Source organism: Equus caballus, chromosome X (genome assembly GCF_041296265.1).
Source record: "Equus caballus isolate H_3958 breed thoroughbred chromosome X, TB-T2T, whole genome shotgun sequence".
Classification (NCBI taxonomy): domain Eukaryota; kingdom Metazoa; phylum Chordata; class Mammalia; order Perissodactyla; family Equidae; genus Equus; species Equus caballus.
This window is the reverse complement of record NC_091715.1, coordinates 125,084,366-125,098,657: the sequence shown is the minus strand read 5'-3', so window position 1 is coordinate 125,098,657 and position 14,292 is coordinate 125,084,366. Positions and strand designations below refer to the sequence as shown.

General features: G+C 40.8%; 1 protein-coding gene across 30 annotated transcripts in view; it reads left to right on the top strand.

Annotated features, from left to right (window-relative positions):
- ENOX2 (ecto-NOX disulfide-thiol exchanger 2) overlaps positions 1-14,292 on the top strand; it is a 258,718-nt gene that overhangs the window by 193,821 nt on the left and 50,605 nt on the right. For all 30 annotated transcript variants that reach the window (XM_014729172.3, XM_070258452.1, XM_070258442.1 and 27 more), the window contains one exon: positions 12,124-12,279. In XM_014729172.3, coding sequence (XP_014584658.1) covers positions 12,124-12,279 — 156 coding nt within the window. The remainder of the gene's footprint in view (positions 1-12,123; positions 12,280-14,292) is intronic.

Genomic DNA, 14,292 nt, shown 5'->3' with positions numbered 1-14,292 from the left:
GTTATAATGGGGGTGAGGTAGGGTAAGCAATGATACTTAATAATAAATTAAGAAATGTTATTACGTTGAAAACTAGGAAAGAAGCATAAAAGCAGCGAAACATAAAGAAAAAATGATACATGAATGAGAAATGGGTGGAGAAAAAAGGAGCTGGGATTCTATATGTGGCAAAGGCAAAAAACTGTCCCACCACACTGTAACTTATACTATGGACTGCAGTCGACTAGACTGCATCCTACTCCATTACACCAACAATAATTGAAATGAGCAACCAGGGATCCTTTGAGGGCTAGAATGATTGGACCATGGATCTCCTTCGGTTTTAAATGACTAGTGGGGCCAATCTGGGATCAGCGGGTGTTATGACAGGAGCCCTTATTAATAGTGGTTAAGAGCTCAGACTCTGGAGTCAATCTGGCTGACTTCCAAGCCTATTTCTTTCACTACTTCATCTTGGATAGTTAAATATCTTCTATGAGACTCAATTTCCTCATTCATAAAATCAAACTAATAGTACCTAACCTGAAGCTTGTTGTGAGAATTAAATTGTGCTCAGCACAATGCCTGGCACATAGTTAGTGCTCAAACATGTTGGCTATTAAAATACCTTAAAGATCATTATTAATATATTTCTTATAGACATTTCTAAATGGGCTTTTCAGCTTTTCTTCGTTATTTCATTATAATAAAATTTAAACCAAAATATTCTATATTATTTTATAGCTCCATATAGAGTGGTCCCAAGTCACAATCTCTTATAGTCTAGAGTGACCAGACAATCTGGTTTGGCTTAAATAGTGTCAGTTTATGGAAATCTGAACTATATGGGTATATGTTCCAGGAAAAATCTTGAGGCCAGATCTGCTCTAATGCCAGGAGACTAAATGTTAGCTTATATCATATTGTTTGGAAATTATCACATCTAAACATAAATCTATGTTCACAAAGTACTCTTCAATGCTTAGCCACCCGTCTATAATGTAGAGCAAAAAAGGCCTAACACTGAGAGTAAAAAATCATCCAAGCCATCATTACAGGCTCAGAGCTTGCACTGGGGTCAATAATAGGCCTAAAAAATTGGGGTAGATTTTCTTAACAGTAGCTCAGAGGGCTATTTCTGCAGAGACAGTACCTTGCTTAGTATTTAACAACACAAGCCTCAAAGATGGACTGCACTTGGGTTTGAATCTTTGCTCTACCACTTGCTAGCTATGTGACCTTGCACAAGTTACTTGACTTTTCTGTACCTCAGTTTCTTCATCTGTAAAATGGGGATAGATAGGTATAGTATCTACTTCATAGGATTTCTGTGGAGATTAAATAAAATGCTTAGCACAATGCTTGGCATATAATAAGCAGTCCATAAAGGTTAACTGTCATCATTATTATTACTGTTAGTAGTACTATATGCTCTTTAAGGTAAAGGAAATGCTAACATATTTCCTTCAAATAGCTGCTAAGCTGCCACTTAAATTGAAAATATTTGGGTGCCGTTCCACTACTGCCAGCTCCAATGACTGTTCTTCACGTCCACCTCCCACTGGCCATCTGAAACTTCAAGAGTCATTTTATTTTCTACCTCTATCCTTCTTTGCCTACATCTTGTTTTCTTAAGGACTGTGAAGAAATGGCTTCCCAGGGTCCCCTTCAACCTTGTGATTCAGTGATTGCTCAGCTATGCTCTAGGAAAACTTACTTGACTTTTTAGAAACCAGGTCTTCGGAATACTGGTATTTAGTTCAGTAGTGCCCTTCTAGTCTTAAAAGTTCAAGGGGCAATAGCATTGAGCTAAGACATACTTGTAAAGCTGTGTTTAAAATCACTTGAGTTTTGTGTGAACTGACTTTTCTCTTGTCTGTATTATTTTAGGAAGGCAGTTTAACCGTTGAGATTAGAACGTGAGTTCTGGATCAAGAGTGCCTAGGTTCAAATAAATCCCTGCTCCGCCATTAAGTAGCTAGTGTTACCATTGGCAAGTTACTTAACGTCTCTATGCCTCAGTTTCCTCATCTGCAAAGCAGATAATAATAGCACCCTCAGTCATAGGGTTATTGTGAAGATTAATGAGGTAACACATGTAAAGTCTTAGAATGATACATGGCTCACAGTAATTCCTCCATGAACTTAGCTATTATTATTATTCTTTCAAGTTCACATCTGATATATGGCTCACAAAAAGTTGAATTATGGCTCATTTGTATTCTCAACAACAGTGAAGGATAATGAATGCAGAGGTGAAATTTTTCCCTGGAGAAGCACTGGACAATGGCAGGTGAAGAGAAGAGTGTCTGATTGTGCTGATGATTGCTCCCTGTAAATCTGGTGACGTGTCCACAGAAACGGAAGGTTGGCACCACACTCCAGTGTTGCCAAGGTTTGGGGAACACAGTGCCTTCTATCTTTATTATGTAATATTTTAACTGAATGGGATGCCTCTAATCCTTCCCCCACCCCCCAAGATTCCTTAAAATGGAAAAGACAGCAGATGAGCCACATGTAACTGTTCCCTCAGGTTACCCACTGATGGCTCAGTAATTCAGCTACTTTCTGCCCCTTAGGAGGTTTCCTACTGAGCCAACAAACTTTTCTTTGTCCTGTCTCATCTGGCCTGTAACAATAGAAAATGCTTTTAGCATTGATGAAAAGCAAATGATACATAAGCATCCTTGACTTCCCCTAGAGAGCTCAAATCCATCCTGTCATGGAAGCTGAGTCCTTTGGACACATACTTGTCATCATGGCGATGTCTGACTTATTATGTTCATTGAGTGGGGAGCAGAGACAGGCTAGCTCTGGGGTTTGGTGTGGAGCTCCCTTTCATCTAACATAGTGTTTTGTACAGCTGCTTTTCAATCCAGTTAATCCAAAATGATGGCAGATTAGGAGGTCCCCTCTGGCTGGCAGCTGTCTTTCTTGCAAGAGTATTTGCTTTTCCACGCTGGTCAAATGAGACTAATGTTTTCACATGAAGAGAGGTACCAAAAAGAGTCAGGCCTTCTGTTTAAGGAGTATTGTTCTGCTCATCATCCCAGATGAATCCAAGGGTGGACCCATTAAGGTGTACTCATTAAATACTGTGTGCTGCTTCCTTTATTTTCCCCTCAATTAAAATATACTTAGCATGCAAATGTGGTGCCTGTGAAGTCCCAATGGAAGAGAAGAGTCTATCATTATGGTGTCTCCACTGTATTGACTATGACACCTCCATAATGAGAGATGTTGGAAAATATGGACTCATGGACGTTATTCCCACAGCAAGACCTTGCCCATCTATAGCCATTATCATTCTTAAGGAGGCAGTTCTCTCTATACCCAGCAGGCCAACTCTGATGGAAACAGAAAAAAATGAGGATGTGTGACACATGACAGGCCACTGTTCTACAAGCTTCTCAAGGAGGCTCAGACTTGGGTTTCTATTATTTCTAATATTTTCCACAAGTAGAATGTGCCTTCAGTGGCAGATAAGGTTGAGATCTTGAGAAAGGAGAGCACTGTTCATTATCATGTGGACACTTCACCGAAAGGCAGTGATATGTAAAACACTGTACCAAAAAGAACTGATGTCTCTTCAAAACAAGCTTGAATCCTACATAGTGATAGTAATCTGAGGGCTCTTCACAGAAACTATTATGAAGAGTGGCCAAGTGAGACCATTTATTCGTTCATTCATATAAGAAGTAATTACTAAGGCCCGCTGTATGCAAGGTACTTCAAGAAGCCCTGGGGATAAAGCAATCAACAAAAAAGAGGAAGATGCTTGTCCTCGTTATGACTCCAGTACTTTTAGAACCCCCATATTTTCTCCTTAATAAAATCTGTTCTCATCTATGAGGTGCCTCTTGACTGACAGCAGCTCAAAGGCTTCCCATCTGTTTTGTCCATTTGTGCTTTTATTCACCCATCTATTTGTTAAAAATATATTGAGTTAGGTCAAGGGGATCGAAACTGGGCTTGGCTCAATCCTTGCCTTTGAACCCGGAATCCAGTGGCAGAGGCAGCAAAGTCAATATCACTATACCACAATGTAGCAAGTGTCATAGTAGAAATATGTAGAAAAGTATTGTTTTAGCCTGGGTAGGATGAGGGGGAGTGCCAGATAGGCCATGGTGGTCAGGGAAGGTTCACAGAAGTGGTAACATTTGAGCTCAGTGTCCGGGGATATGTAGGTATGTGTGAGATGAAAAAAAAGAACCAAGGACAGTCCAGGCAGAGGAAATGGTGCATCAGTGACTGGAAGGTGTACAAGAGTATACAGTATGGGGACAATGGTTAAATACTGACTTGAATTACGTTACCTCATTCCACAAACGCTTTGAGGCAACTTATAAGAAAGATTACAATAAAAGAGAAAAATTACAAGTAAAATAAACAAGCATCTAGGAAAATATAAATGAGACTAGAAGGTGAAGACCAGGTGGGGAGGTTAATTAGAATTCAGATGTGCAGGTCATAGGAACCCATGGAGTTTCTAAAGTTGAGCTGCACCTGTGACCAGATAGCCAAAACAAAAAGGGAAACCTGATCAGTCATACAATTTGCATTTTCCATGAAGAGAAAATATACCAATCCAGGGGAGAGGTCAGACGTTTCATGGGCCTCAACACTTTTGTGTGTGTGTTTGACATTTTAGTTCAGAGAGAATTTTTCATAGGGAGCTTCACATATGGGAGTGCACACTAAGTGAGGTAGTTGAATGATCTCTAAAGCCCAAACACTGGTGCATAGCCCAGGACCCGTCAATATTACTTTCCCTAGTTTGCTGCAAAATGTAAAAACTAAAAATATAGTGAATTTTTCATGAAGGTAAATTTGCTCAATTGAAAGAGCTATTCTTTATTCTGAAATTATAGACTTCCTATATTTTTGGTTTTAAAACGTTCTGTCTTTTATGAACTGTGTGAATAGTACATTGGTTAGTTTCTGTTATTTTTTCCCCACATCTTTTCTTTGCAAATTAAGAGGTTGGCAACCTTAAATATGTGTATTTATATAATTTTATTTTATTCATCTCTAAAATCCATAAATTTTGGAACCACAATTGTAGTGTGCAATGTCCCCACTAATGCCCCTCCAAAAGTGTTCACAGCATCCCTGGATGAGAAGCGAGGGCATGACCCTGAATCTGTCAAATGTTCTAACAAGGCGAGAGCACAGTGTAAATAAACAGGAAGGAGTAGGGGGAAGGTGGGCTAGAAAGGTAGATATTTGCAAAAACTTACATTAAAGAAATAAAGCTTCATTGGTGGCAATTTGGGTTCAAAGTGGAGACTTATTGGAGAGTCTTTGTGAACTGAAATTATGACACAGAACCCACCCAAGCCCAGTTTGCTACCTTGTTTGCCGTTGTACATGAGCCAGGCCCTGCCACAGTTTTATAGCTGGCCTGAAACAAGGATTGAGATGATCTTCTGGGGAAGCAGGGCAGATGTTGGTAGAATTTGAGAGTCATTGTACAACAACTTGGAAACTTCTGCTCTGTTTCCAAGAGGGCTAGTGATAAGTCCAGGATCATCTTGCAGCTCAGCCAGGCTGTCCTTAGAAATCTGTGTTCTCTCTTCAGGTTGGCTGCCTGAAAAGTCTTTTCAAGGATCTACATAGAGAGGAGGCAGTCAGGACCATAGTAGGTTAAAATTTCTCCATACCCAGGTATAATTCTTAATTTTACAGTGAATTTTGTAGGAACGCTAAAGAAATAGCGATAATGTATTCAGAAATATATACCTGAATTGAAATAATAATTTTCTATAAAATAACTGAATTGTGCATATATAATTAGATCCTATTGGGAACACTTATTTTAGACTAATCTATGGTTGCATTTCAATGGTTTTACTGTGAGTGCAAACTACTTCCTGGTACTCAAAGGGTCTCTGGAACACCTAAAAGATTGGAAATGCCTTTATAGGCCTGGGGGGAATGAGTAGGGAGAAGTCACTAAGTGCAGGGACAGCCTTTCTGAGGGTATGAAGGGGCTTCCAGCCAGCCAGAATCAGGGTCTAATTCTGAAAAAGCAAGCAAGATAGTAAATATGTCACCTCCTACCTTTGCCTACCTCCAGTTCATGCAGTGCCATAATTCCACCTTCTCCTGTGGGTCAAAGTTGAGACAAAAGATTTAAAACAGAGGTCTCTAAATTACCTAACACTGTGGCAATACATATATTGAATATCTCAACAGGAAATTCTAGGTGTAGAGATAAGCAACCCCAAGGTAGCCTCTTGTACAGGACTAATTGGAGGTGCGCTACAGGCTCAGTAGGTAGATACAGAGCTTAACCTGACAAGGAGCATCTTCTTTTCCTGTGGACCCATGGACTTTGTGGGAAGTGGTATAGACTGATGATTGAGAGCATGGTTAGTAAAAGCCACCTACTTTGTGGTGTTACTGTTTTATCTCTAGGAACTTGAATTTCCTCATCTGTAAAATAGGGAATAATAATACTGCCCATTCCTTACAATTGTTGTAAATACGACGTACATCCGAAAAAAATAAAAATTAAAAAAAAATAAATAAAAAATTTTTAAAAAAAGAATTGTTGTGAAGATTAAGTGTGATCATGTGTTTAAAACCTGGACATTCATACACACTCAATTAATGGGTAGTAGTATTATGGATACCACCACCCCACCCACCCCTGCTACAAAAGTGGAGGTTGCATTTTACAAGAAGAAAGCCAGTGTGAACTGACCTCCCAGAAAATACCAAAGGTTGAATCATAAAATTGGCTTGTGTGGTGTCTTTGTCAGACATCAAAGATGGGCAAGCTCTAAGGTTTCTAGTATCTTGTAGACATCTGTAGTCTTAGTGTCAGTCATCTGGCCTTGTTCCAGCTGGCCCTTCCACACAGCAACCGTACAGTGACAACAATTGCTCAAGACAGTGGCTCTGGGGCCCTGCAAGGTCCCAAAGCACCTTTTCAATAAGCTGAGAAAAATCTTAGTCAGTCTAGTCGGACTGCTTATTGTACTTTCTATTTTCATTCTTTGAAAGTAACTAACTCTATTAACCAATCACAACCTCTCCCTAGGCATGTTGCTGCATGTTCTGCTTATCTATTGCTGTATGACAAACTACTTTATAACTTAGTGGCTTAAAAAATAATTCTTTTATTCTGTTTTAAGATTTTCTGGATCAAGAATTTTGGCAGGACTCAGATGGCTAATTCTTCTGTTCCGTATGATATCAACAGGGATGCCTCAGCTGTGGCAGGCTAGTCTGGAGGTTCCAAGACAACTTTACTCATACACACGGCATTTTGGCAGGGACAGATAAAAACGGTGGATTCAGCTGGATCCTTCCCATTCCATTTACTCTAAGACCATCCCCACGTGGTCTCTCCATCACAGTAGTTGGACGTGTTATATGGTTATTCAGAGCTCCCATAGCACATGTTCCTGGAAACAAGAAGTGGGAATTGTATTTCTCTTAAGGCCTGAGCCTAAAAACAGGCACAACATCCCTTCTGTCATATTCTATTGGTCAAAGCAGTTGTAGAGCCTGTCCAGATTCAAAAGGGAAGGAGGACATAGAACTCATTTCTTTTTTTGAGGAAGATTAGCCCTGAGCTAACATCCACCACCAATCCTCCTCTTTTTGCTGAGGAAGACTGGCCCTGAGCTAACATCCGTGCCCATCTTCCTCCACTTTATACGTGGGACGCCTGCCACAGCATGCCTTGCCAAGTGGTGCATAGGTCTGCACCCAGGATCTGAACCGGCACACCCTGGGCCACTGAAGCAGAACATGCAAACTTAACCACTGTGCCACTGGGCCAGCCCGTAGACCTCATTTCTTGGTGAGAGGAGTGTCAAAGAATTTGTATCCACCTTTAATCTGCCACACTAGGAAAAAAGAATTGTATGGAAGCATTTTGTTGTTCATCTGCCATGTTTTTCACCATACTTGCTTCAACTTATACCTACAATTAAATTAATTTGTTAAAACGATTGTCATACTACATTGAGAGGCAATGTAGTGGTCAAGAGCATTAGAGTTAGACTAACCTGGATTTGAATCCTAGTTCTGCCTGTTACTGGCTGTGTAACCTTGGGCAAGTAACTAAACCCTTGAGCCCCAGTTCCTTTATAAAATGAAGGATAATACCAATAACTAGCTCACAGGTCTATTGGAATGAGATTATATAAAATGCTTAGCATAGTGCCTATCTCATTGTAGGCATCCAGTAAGTAATTTGGCGATGAGAATTGGTGGTAGAGCATTGTAACTGTTTGCGTGGCTATTTCTGAACTAGACTGTGAGGTCAAGGATTTTTGTCTTACTCATTTCTTCAACCCCAACACCTGGCAAAGGGGCTGGCATCAAAATATTGAATGGATGGACATATGGATGACTGGATGGCAGCATAGAAACGATATGTGCCTCCAATGTAACTCTCTGGCTCAGATGTTGGAATAGAATGGAGGATAATACTATTGCCATGTAACTACTCTGAGTGAGCACAAGTTGCTGGCAGTAGGAAGGCTTAAAGCTACGCTGAAGCATTACTTGAAACCATGTAGTAGAGCTACAACTCTGAGGAGCAAGCCGGCCCAACTAGCATGCAACATTGCAGGATTTACAGTAAGCTGGGACTTTGGGAAGTACATGAATCAGAAGAAGCAATACAAACCCACATCTTATAACATTTCCACCAATGGTTATGCCAAGAGTCAAGATGGCCATAGGGAAAGGGTGCTAGAAGAAGAGATGGTAAAAGCAAAACAGAACAGGGATTTATTGTGAAAAGGACTTTGGAGGAATACCTTGACCTTTTCCACAATTCTTTTATAAAACGATTTCAAATCTTCTTCAGAAGTTTGAGTAATGCTACATACTTGTTGGTATACTCCTCAGGCCCAGGCCAGGTCAGGGGCTGGAAAAGAGAGAGAATTTCTCTGGTGTTCTATTCCCAATGTGTTTTAAATTGTTGAACTTCTTTGGTTTTTCAGATTATTTAATACTTGTATAAGGCCCATGATTTCAAATGGTTGTTTTCTTGGTTGGCTTTGGAAATTCACATCTACTTTGGTGCTTAATGGTGAAAAATAAACAAAAGAAATAAACAATGTGATAGGAGCCTTTGAAATGTCATGTACAACCTGCCCTCTAGCAAGCCCTGCTGGGCAGTGGAGCCTATGGAACTCTTGGCATATTGAATGCAAGGAAGAAAGGGAGTTTATCTACTACTCTAGCTTTAGCCATATGTCGTGAATACATTTGGTTTTAAATGAATTTCATAAAATATTAATGTAATAATGCCAAACAGCAGAGTGGTGAGTGACTACATCAGTCAGGACTTATATTTATCCTGTGTATTTGTTTTTTGTTTTTCTCCATTTATTAGTAGACAGTACATGGAGACAGGCATTTCTTTCTCAGTTGAAGTGGCAGAACTTGTTTAATGAACTGATGTTTCTGTAATCTCTGGTAAGGTAGAGTTGTGAGTGACAGAGCTATATGAATAACAATGAGGAGGCAGACAGAACAATAAAAGAAAGACAAACATTTCAGTAGGAGAGAAAAATAGATGGGATTGTTTAGTTGGCACACAATCTAATCTGATCTTTTTCTACTGAAAATTAGCAGTTTGTAAATGGGTGAGATAATGTTACCAATTTTTCCAAAATCTTATGCACAAGGAATCAAATTTTCCAAAGACATAAATGGCATTCTCAACCACAGTGCTCTTATTCTACAGCATAGGACCACAGGCTATCAGGGCCCTTAAGGTCTCCAACATGGAAGGGAAGACCTGGACCCCCTGCCCCTACCTGCATAAAGCCTGACATATAGGAGGCTGTCACAAATGTTGGTGGAATGTGGGATGAATGCCTGAATAAGTGAATTTATTGATGTGTGTATGCATGTTTTGAATAGAAAGAAGGAAACCTACCTATCAGGACTACCACCTATCATGACAGATGTTTTCATATCTGTTCTGTCCTTTCATCCTTTGAGCTAAATGTCATTATTTATCCCTACTTTTACCAAAAGGAAATGGAGGCACACAAATATTAAGAAACCTTCCTCAAGGTTATATAACTAGTGTGTGGAGCTACAGGGAAGAAGAGAGGGGGGTGTGTGTGTGTGTGTGCGTGCGCTCACTCACATGAGAGCGTATGTGCGTGTTGAGTGAGATGGTGTGCGAGGGCTAAAAGTAAATTTGTTTTCAGAAAAATAAAATATCCTCTTTGAAGAAATTTTTTTCTTCTCAAACACATCCAGGGTCTTGACATCTCGGCATGACAAGCATGTTGGAGGATGGGGAATGCCCTAGTTCTCTTGGGCTGGCTTGCACTGGGGAATGCCCATGTGTCACCCATCTGCCGATCTGCCCAGTTACAAGACTCTCTCCTACTGGTCCTATTGTACCTGAAGTTCTGCTTCTGTAGGAACCACAGATTCTTCCCACTGTTTAGATCCACCTCCTTCAACATCTTAGAGATACACCCAAGAGATTCAGAGCCACCTTGAGGACATGCTTACAGGCATTGCCCTTCAGTCCTTTGTGGTGAGCAGGGTAAAGTTTTTGGAAGTGGGACCCACTACTGCTGCAGTAACTGCCCCTATATTATCAGAACTCCTTATGCAATACTTTCTCTGTTTGCAGCAAACTGTGCATTCTGTAGCAGAAGACGGAAGTGAGAGGTGGAGAAATAAAGAGGTAGAATGCACTCCCCTCTCTCAAAGAACTTGCAGTTTGATATAGAGACAAAATTTAAACAATGAAATCAGTATCACCCTTAGACCCAGGCAAGCAGGGCCCCTGCCCTGGGCCCGCATCTCAGGGGACTCCATGCTTTGGAATGCCTGCCTCCATATTTTCTAAGTCCCCCTCTAGTGCTGAGGACTGTCCAGGTAGGTAGTGCCGTCAGGGTAGGCGCCCCGAGTCCAGAGCAGGTCCTACGTGGGTTCTGATCATAAGAAGCACCTTTCTCAAAATTTTCTAAGTTCCCCTCCAGTGTCTGGGACTGCCCAGGGTTTGCAGTGTCATCTAAGCAAGGAGTCTCAATCTCAAACTGAACCTATGTAGACCCCAGCCCCCATTTCTCCCCTTTGGAGCACCCTCTAATCCTCCCCCCTACATGTGGAGTCAAGAAGCTTCAGAACTCATGCCTGTGGAGTCCCCCCAGAGTCTTGATTCCAGAAAGGTAGCCTGGCAGTAAATCATTCTAGCTGGGTGGTATGGTATTTCTTTGATGGTATCATGTGAGATTGCACCACCGAAATAGTGTTGATGCTGATTTTAGGTGAATCAAATTGTGTATATAGATGAGCCCCACAAAAGGTATTTGTTTGGGGGCCCCCACACATCCTAGAAGCATTCCTGAATGAAACAAAGGGTGATGCAAAATAAAATTCTGTGGCAACAGGTATAGAACAAACAGTTTTTAGACACAGAGTTAAGAATGAACCAGAATTATCTGGAAAGGGTTCTTTAGGGAGGATGGGACTTAAAGTATGGCCTTTAAGTATGGGGAGAATTTGGGGAGGCTCAAATGATTCCAGGCAGGGAGAACTTCATGAACAAAGGCACAGAGAATAGTTACTTATTGAGCATTTCTGTGCTGTGCATTATGCTAAGCACATTGCATTCATCATTTTGTTTATTCCTCACAGCTCCCTATAAGGTAGGTGGAATTAACCCTATTTTGCAAGTGAGGAAGTGGAGGTTCAAAGATTCATCCTGCTGAGCAAATGGTCTGCCTGATCCCCCAAATTGTATGCTCTTAACACCATGCTGTACTGCAAAAAGACAGAAAGTGTTACAAGAGATAGCAAGAAGCCTTGTCTGAATGGAGCAGAGGGTGTGTGTTGGGAGCTAGTGGAAGGCAAGATTGATAGACAAGGTGCAGCCATGTTAGGAAAGGCCTTGGATGTCAAAATGAGACGTACAGACAAGTAGGCCACTGGTCAAACTAAAACAAACAGCCCCATCCCAAAACGCAAATGCATGTGTATAAGGTAATATTTAAAACCTGGTAATGCTAATACCAAGTTTCCTTAAATATTTTGCCTCTATCTCAGAAAGACCTCTTATTTGAAGCTTACAAGGTAACATTCTGCCTCCACTTGACTTTGCCTGGTGTCATTTATTGTTCTCTCTTTCCTCTCCTTTTTTAGACTTTGATCCTGCTCTTGGAATGATGACTGGAATTCCACCAATAACTCCAATGATGCCTGGCCTGGGAATAGTACCTCCTCCCATTCCACCAGATATGCCAGTCGTGAAGGAGATCATACACTGTAAAAGTTGCACACTCTTCCCTCCAAATCCAAGTAATATTCTGCTTTTTCTCTACACAAGTCACAATATTTTGGTGTCTAGGAACACTTTCTTCTTTTTCAAAAGAATACCCAAGGGCTTCATATCTGTATGTACAGAAGCTTCACCTAGAAAAGAGAAGACAGGAAATTTTTCTCTTACTAGGCAAGGCTGAATTTTATGCACAGAATGGTAGGTTTCTGTGTGCTGGTTGAAGTACAAATGATAAAACATGTTTCTAATGCTGCCTGGTAAGGAATTCAAGTGTGTTAGTATAGAAGGAGGCACCTGACACAAATTACTCAACACTGTCGTTTGCAGTCTCTTCTTGTCATAACTGGCCTGCATGCTGATGATAGCAGAAATAGAGTGTGGTCTGAGCCTACTTGAGGCACATGAGAATATACATTTCATGCTAAGAATCCTCCACTGCTACCAGCTATTCACACATCACTCCAACTACTGCTGTTCAACTGATGGGCTGCGATCGAGAGTGAGGTGAAGTTCAACTTACTGTGAAAGCAAAGAGGAATATTGAGTCTAAGTCAAACTACTTGCAGCCATCTGGTCAATGCAGTTCATGTGTAAATGATCTAGGCATCTATCTTGTCAGTAATGAATAGGTTTCCCTTTAGACTCTTAAAACCATCTGCAGGGGCTTCCCCGTGGCCAAGTGGTTAAGTTCACATGCTCCACTTCAGCATCTCAGGGTTCACTGGTTCAGATCCTGGTTCACTGGTTCAGATCCACCACTCCTCAAGCCATGCTGTGGTGGCATCCCACATAGAAGAACTAGAATGACTTACAACTAGGTTATACAATTATGTACTGGGGCTTTGGGGAGGAAAAAAAAGGAGGAAGATTGGCAATAGATGTTAGCTCAGGGCCAATCTTCCTCGCCAAAAAAAGAAAAAAACATTAAAAAAATCTGCAAAGATATGGTAGCCATATTTCAGGTAAAATGTAGCAGCAATAATAATTAAACTTTTTTTCTGGATCTATTTGGGGTTTTATTTACTTTAAATAATCAGAAGCTGCTTCTGCACATGACCCAAGCCTCCTTAAAGCTTTTTCCACAGTTCTAGTGATGCTGGGTGGCCTACTTAAGGGAGCTGCCACTATGGTGCCGAAAGGTTAAAGCTGTTTGTTAACAGACACACTCAGGGGTTCAGGCCGTAGATCAAATGAACTTGCCTTATCACAATAAACATGAACTTTTGACAGGTGACTTCAGACAACTGTTTAATCTCCTACCTTACATGGGAATCAGTTAATCATGGAATCAGGCCCTGGCAGGGACCCAGATTCTACTTAGTATGGTCTGCTCATAACCAAGAGGATTTTAGAATCAGTCAGGGTTGGTTGGACAAATCATCTTGGCCCCTTTTGCTAGTGAAAAATGTTCTTAATGCCTTCGAACTTGGTTGTCAGCAGGGTACTTCCTTCCAGACCAATAAGAAATCTAGGAGGCCAGCATCTAATTGGGAAAAGAGCTAGCATGTCACAGGAGAGTTAGCGAATGGAGATTAAGATGGCCCTAGTAGGCCCTACCTGTCAGCTCAAGTGGCCATTCCTGGATTTGTGTTTAGTGCCTAGGTGAATGAGCGGCACTGTTGTACCCTTGTCTCCTTCTCTTAGTGCCACTGTCCCAAAAGCACAATGGACTTTTTTCTCTTTATTCCAATGTATTGCTTTTGGATTAGAGAAAGCTGTGCATCCCTGATACTATCTTTTTTCACTTCAAAAGCCATGAATTTAGGCATTGTCAGTGTTAAAAATCTGCTGCTTATGTAAAGGTGGAATCCTGCTGGTTTAATCACTTATTTATCGCATAATCAGCCTGTACTAGGCTTTCATTGTTTCAAGCAAGTTTAACCTAACAGGATGGCTCATAACTTATAGGTTGGGTGCAAGAGATGACTTTACAGGATGTTCCATTTCTGAATTTCCAAAGAATAGCACATAGATCCTTGTGTATAACACATAGATCACATTATTGAGCAGTCTTTAAATGAATGTAGAAATAC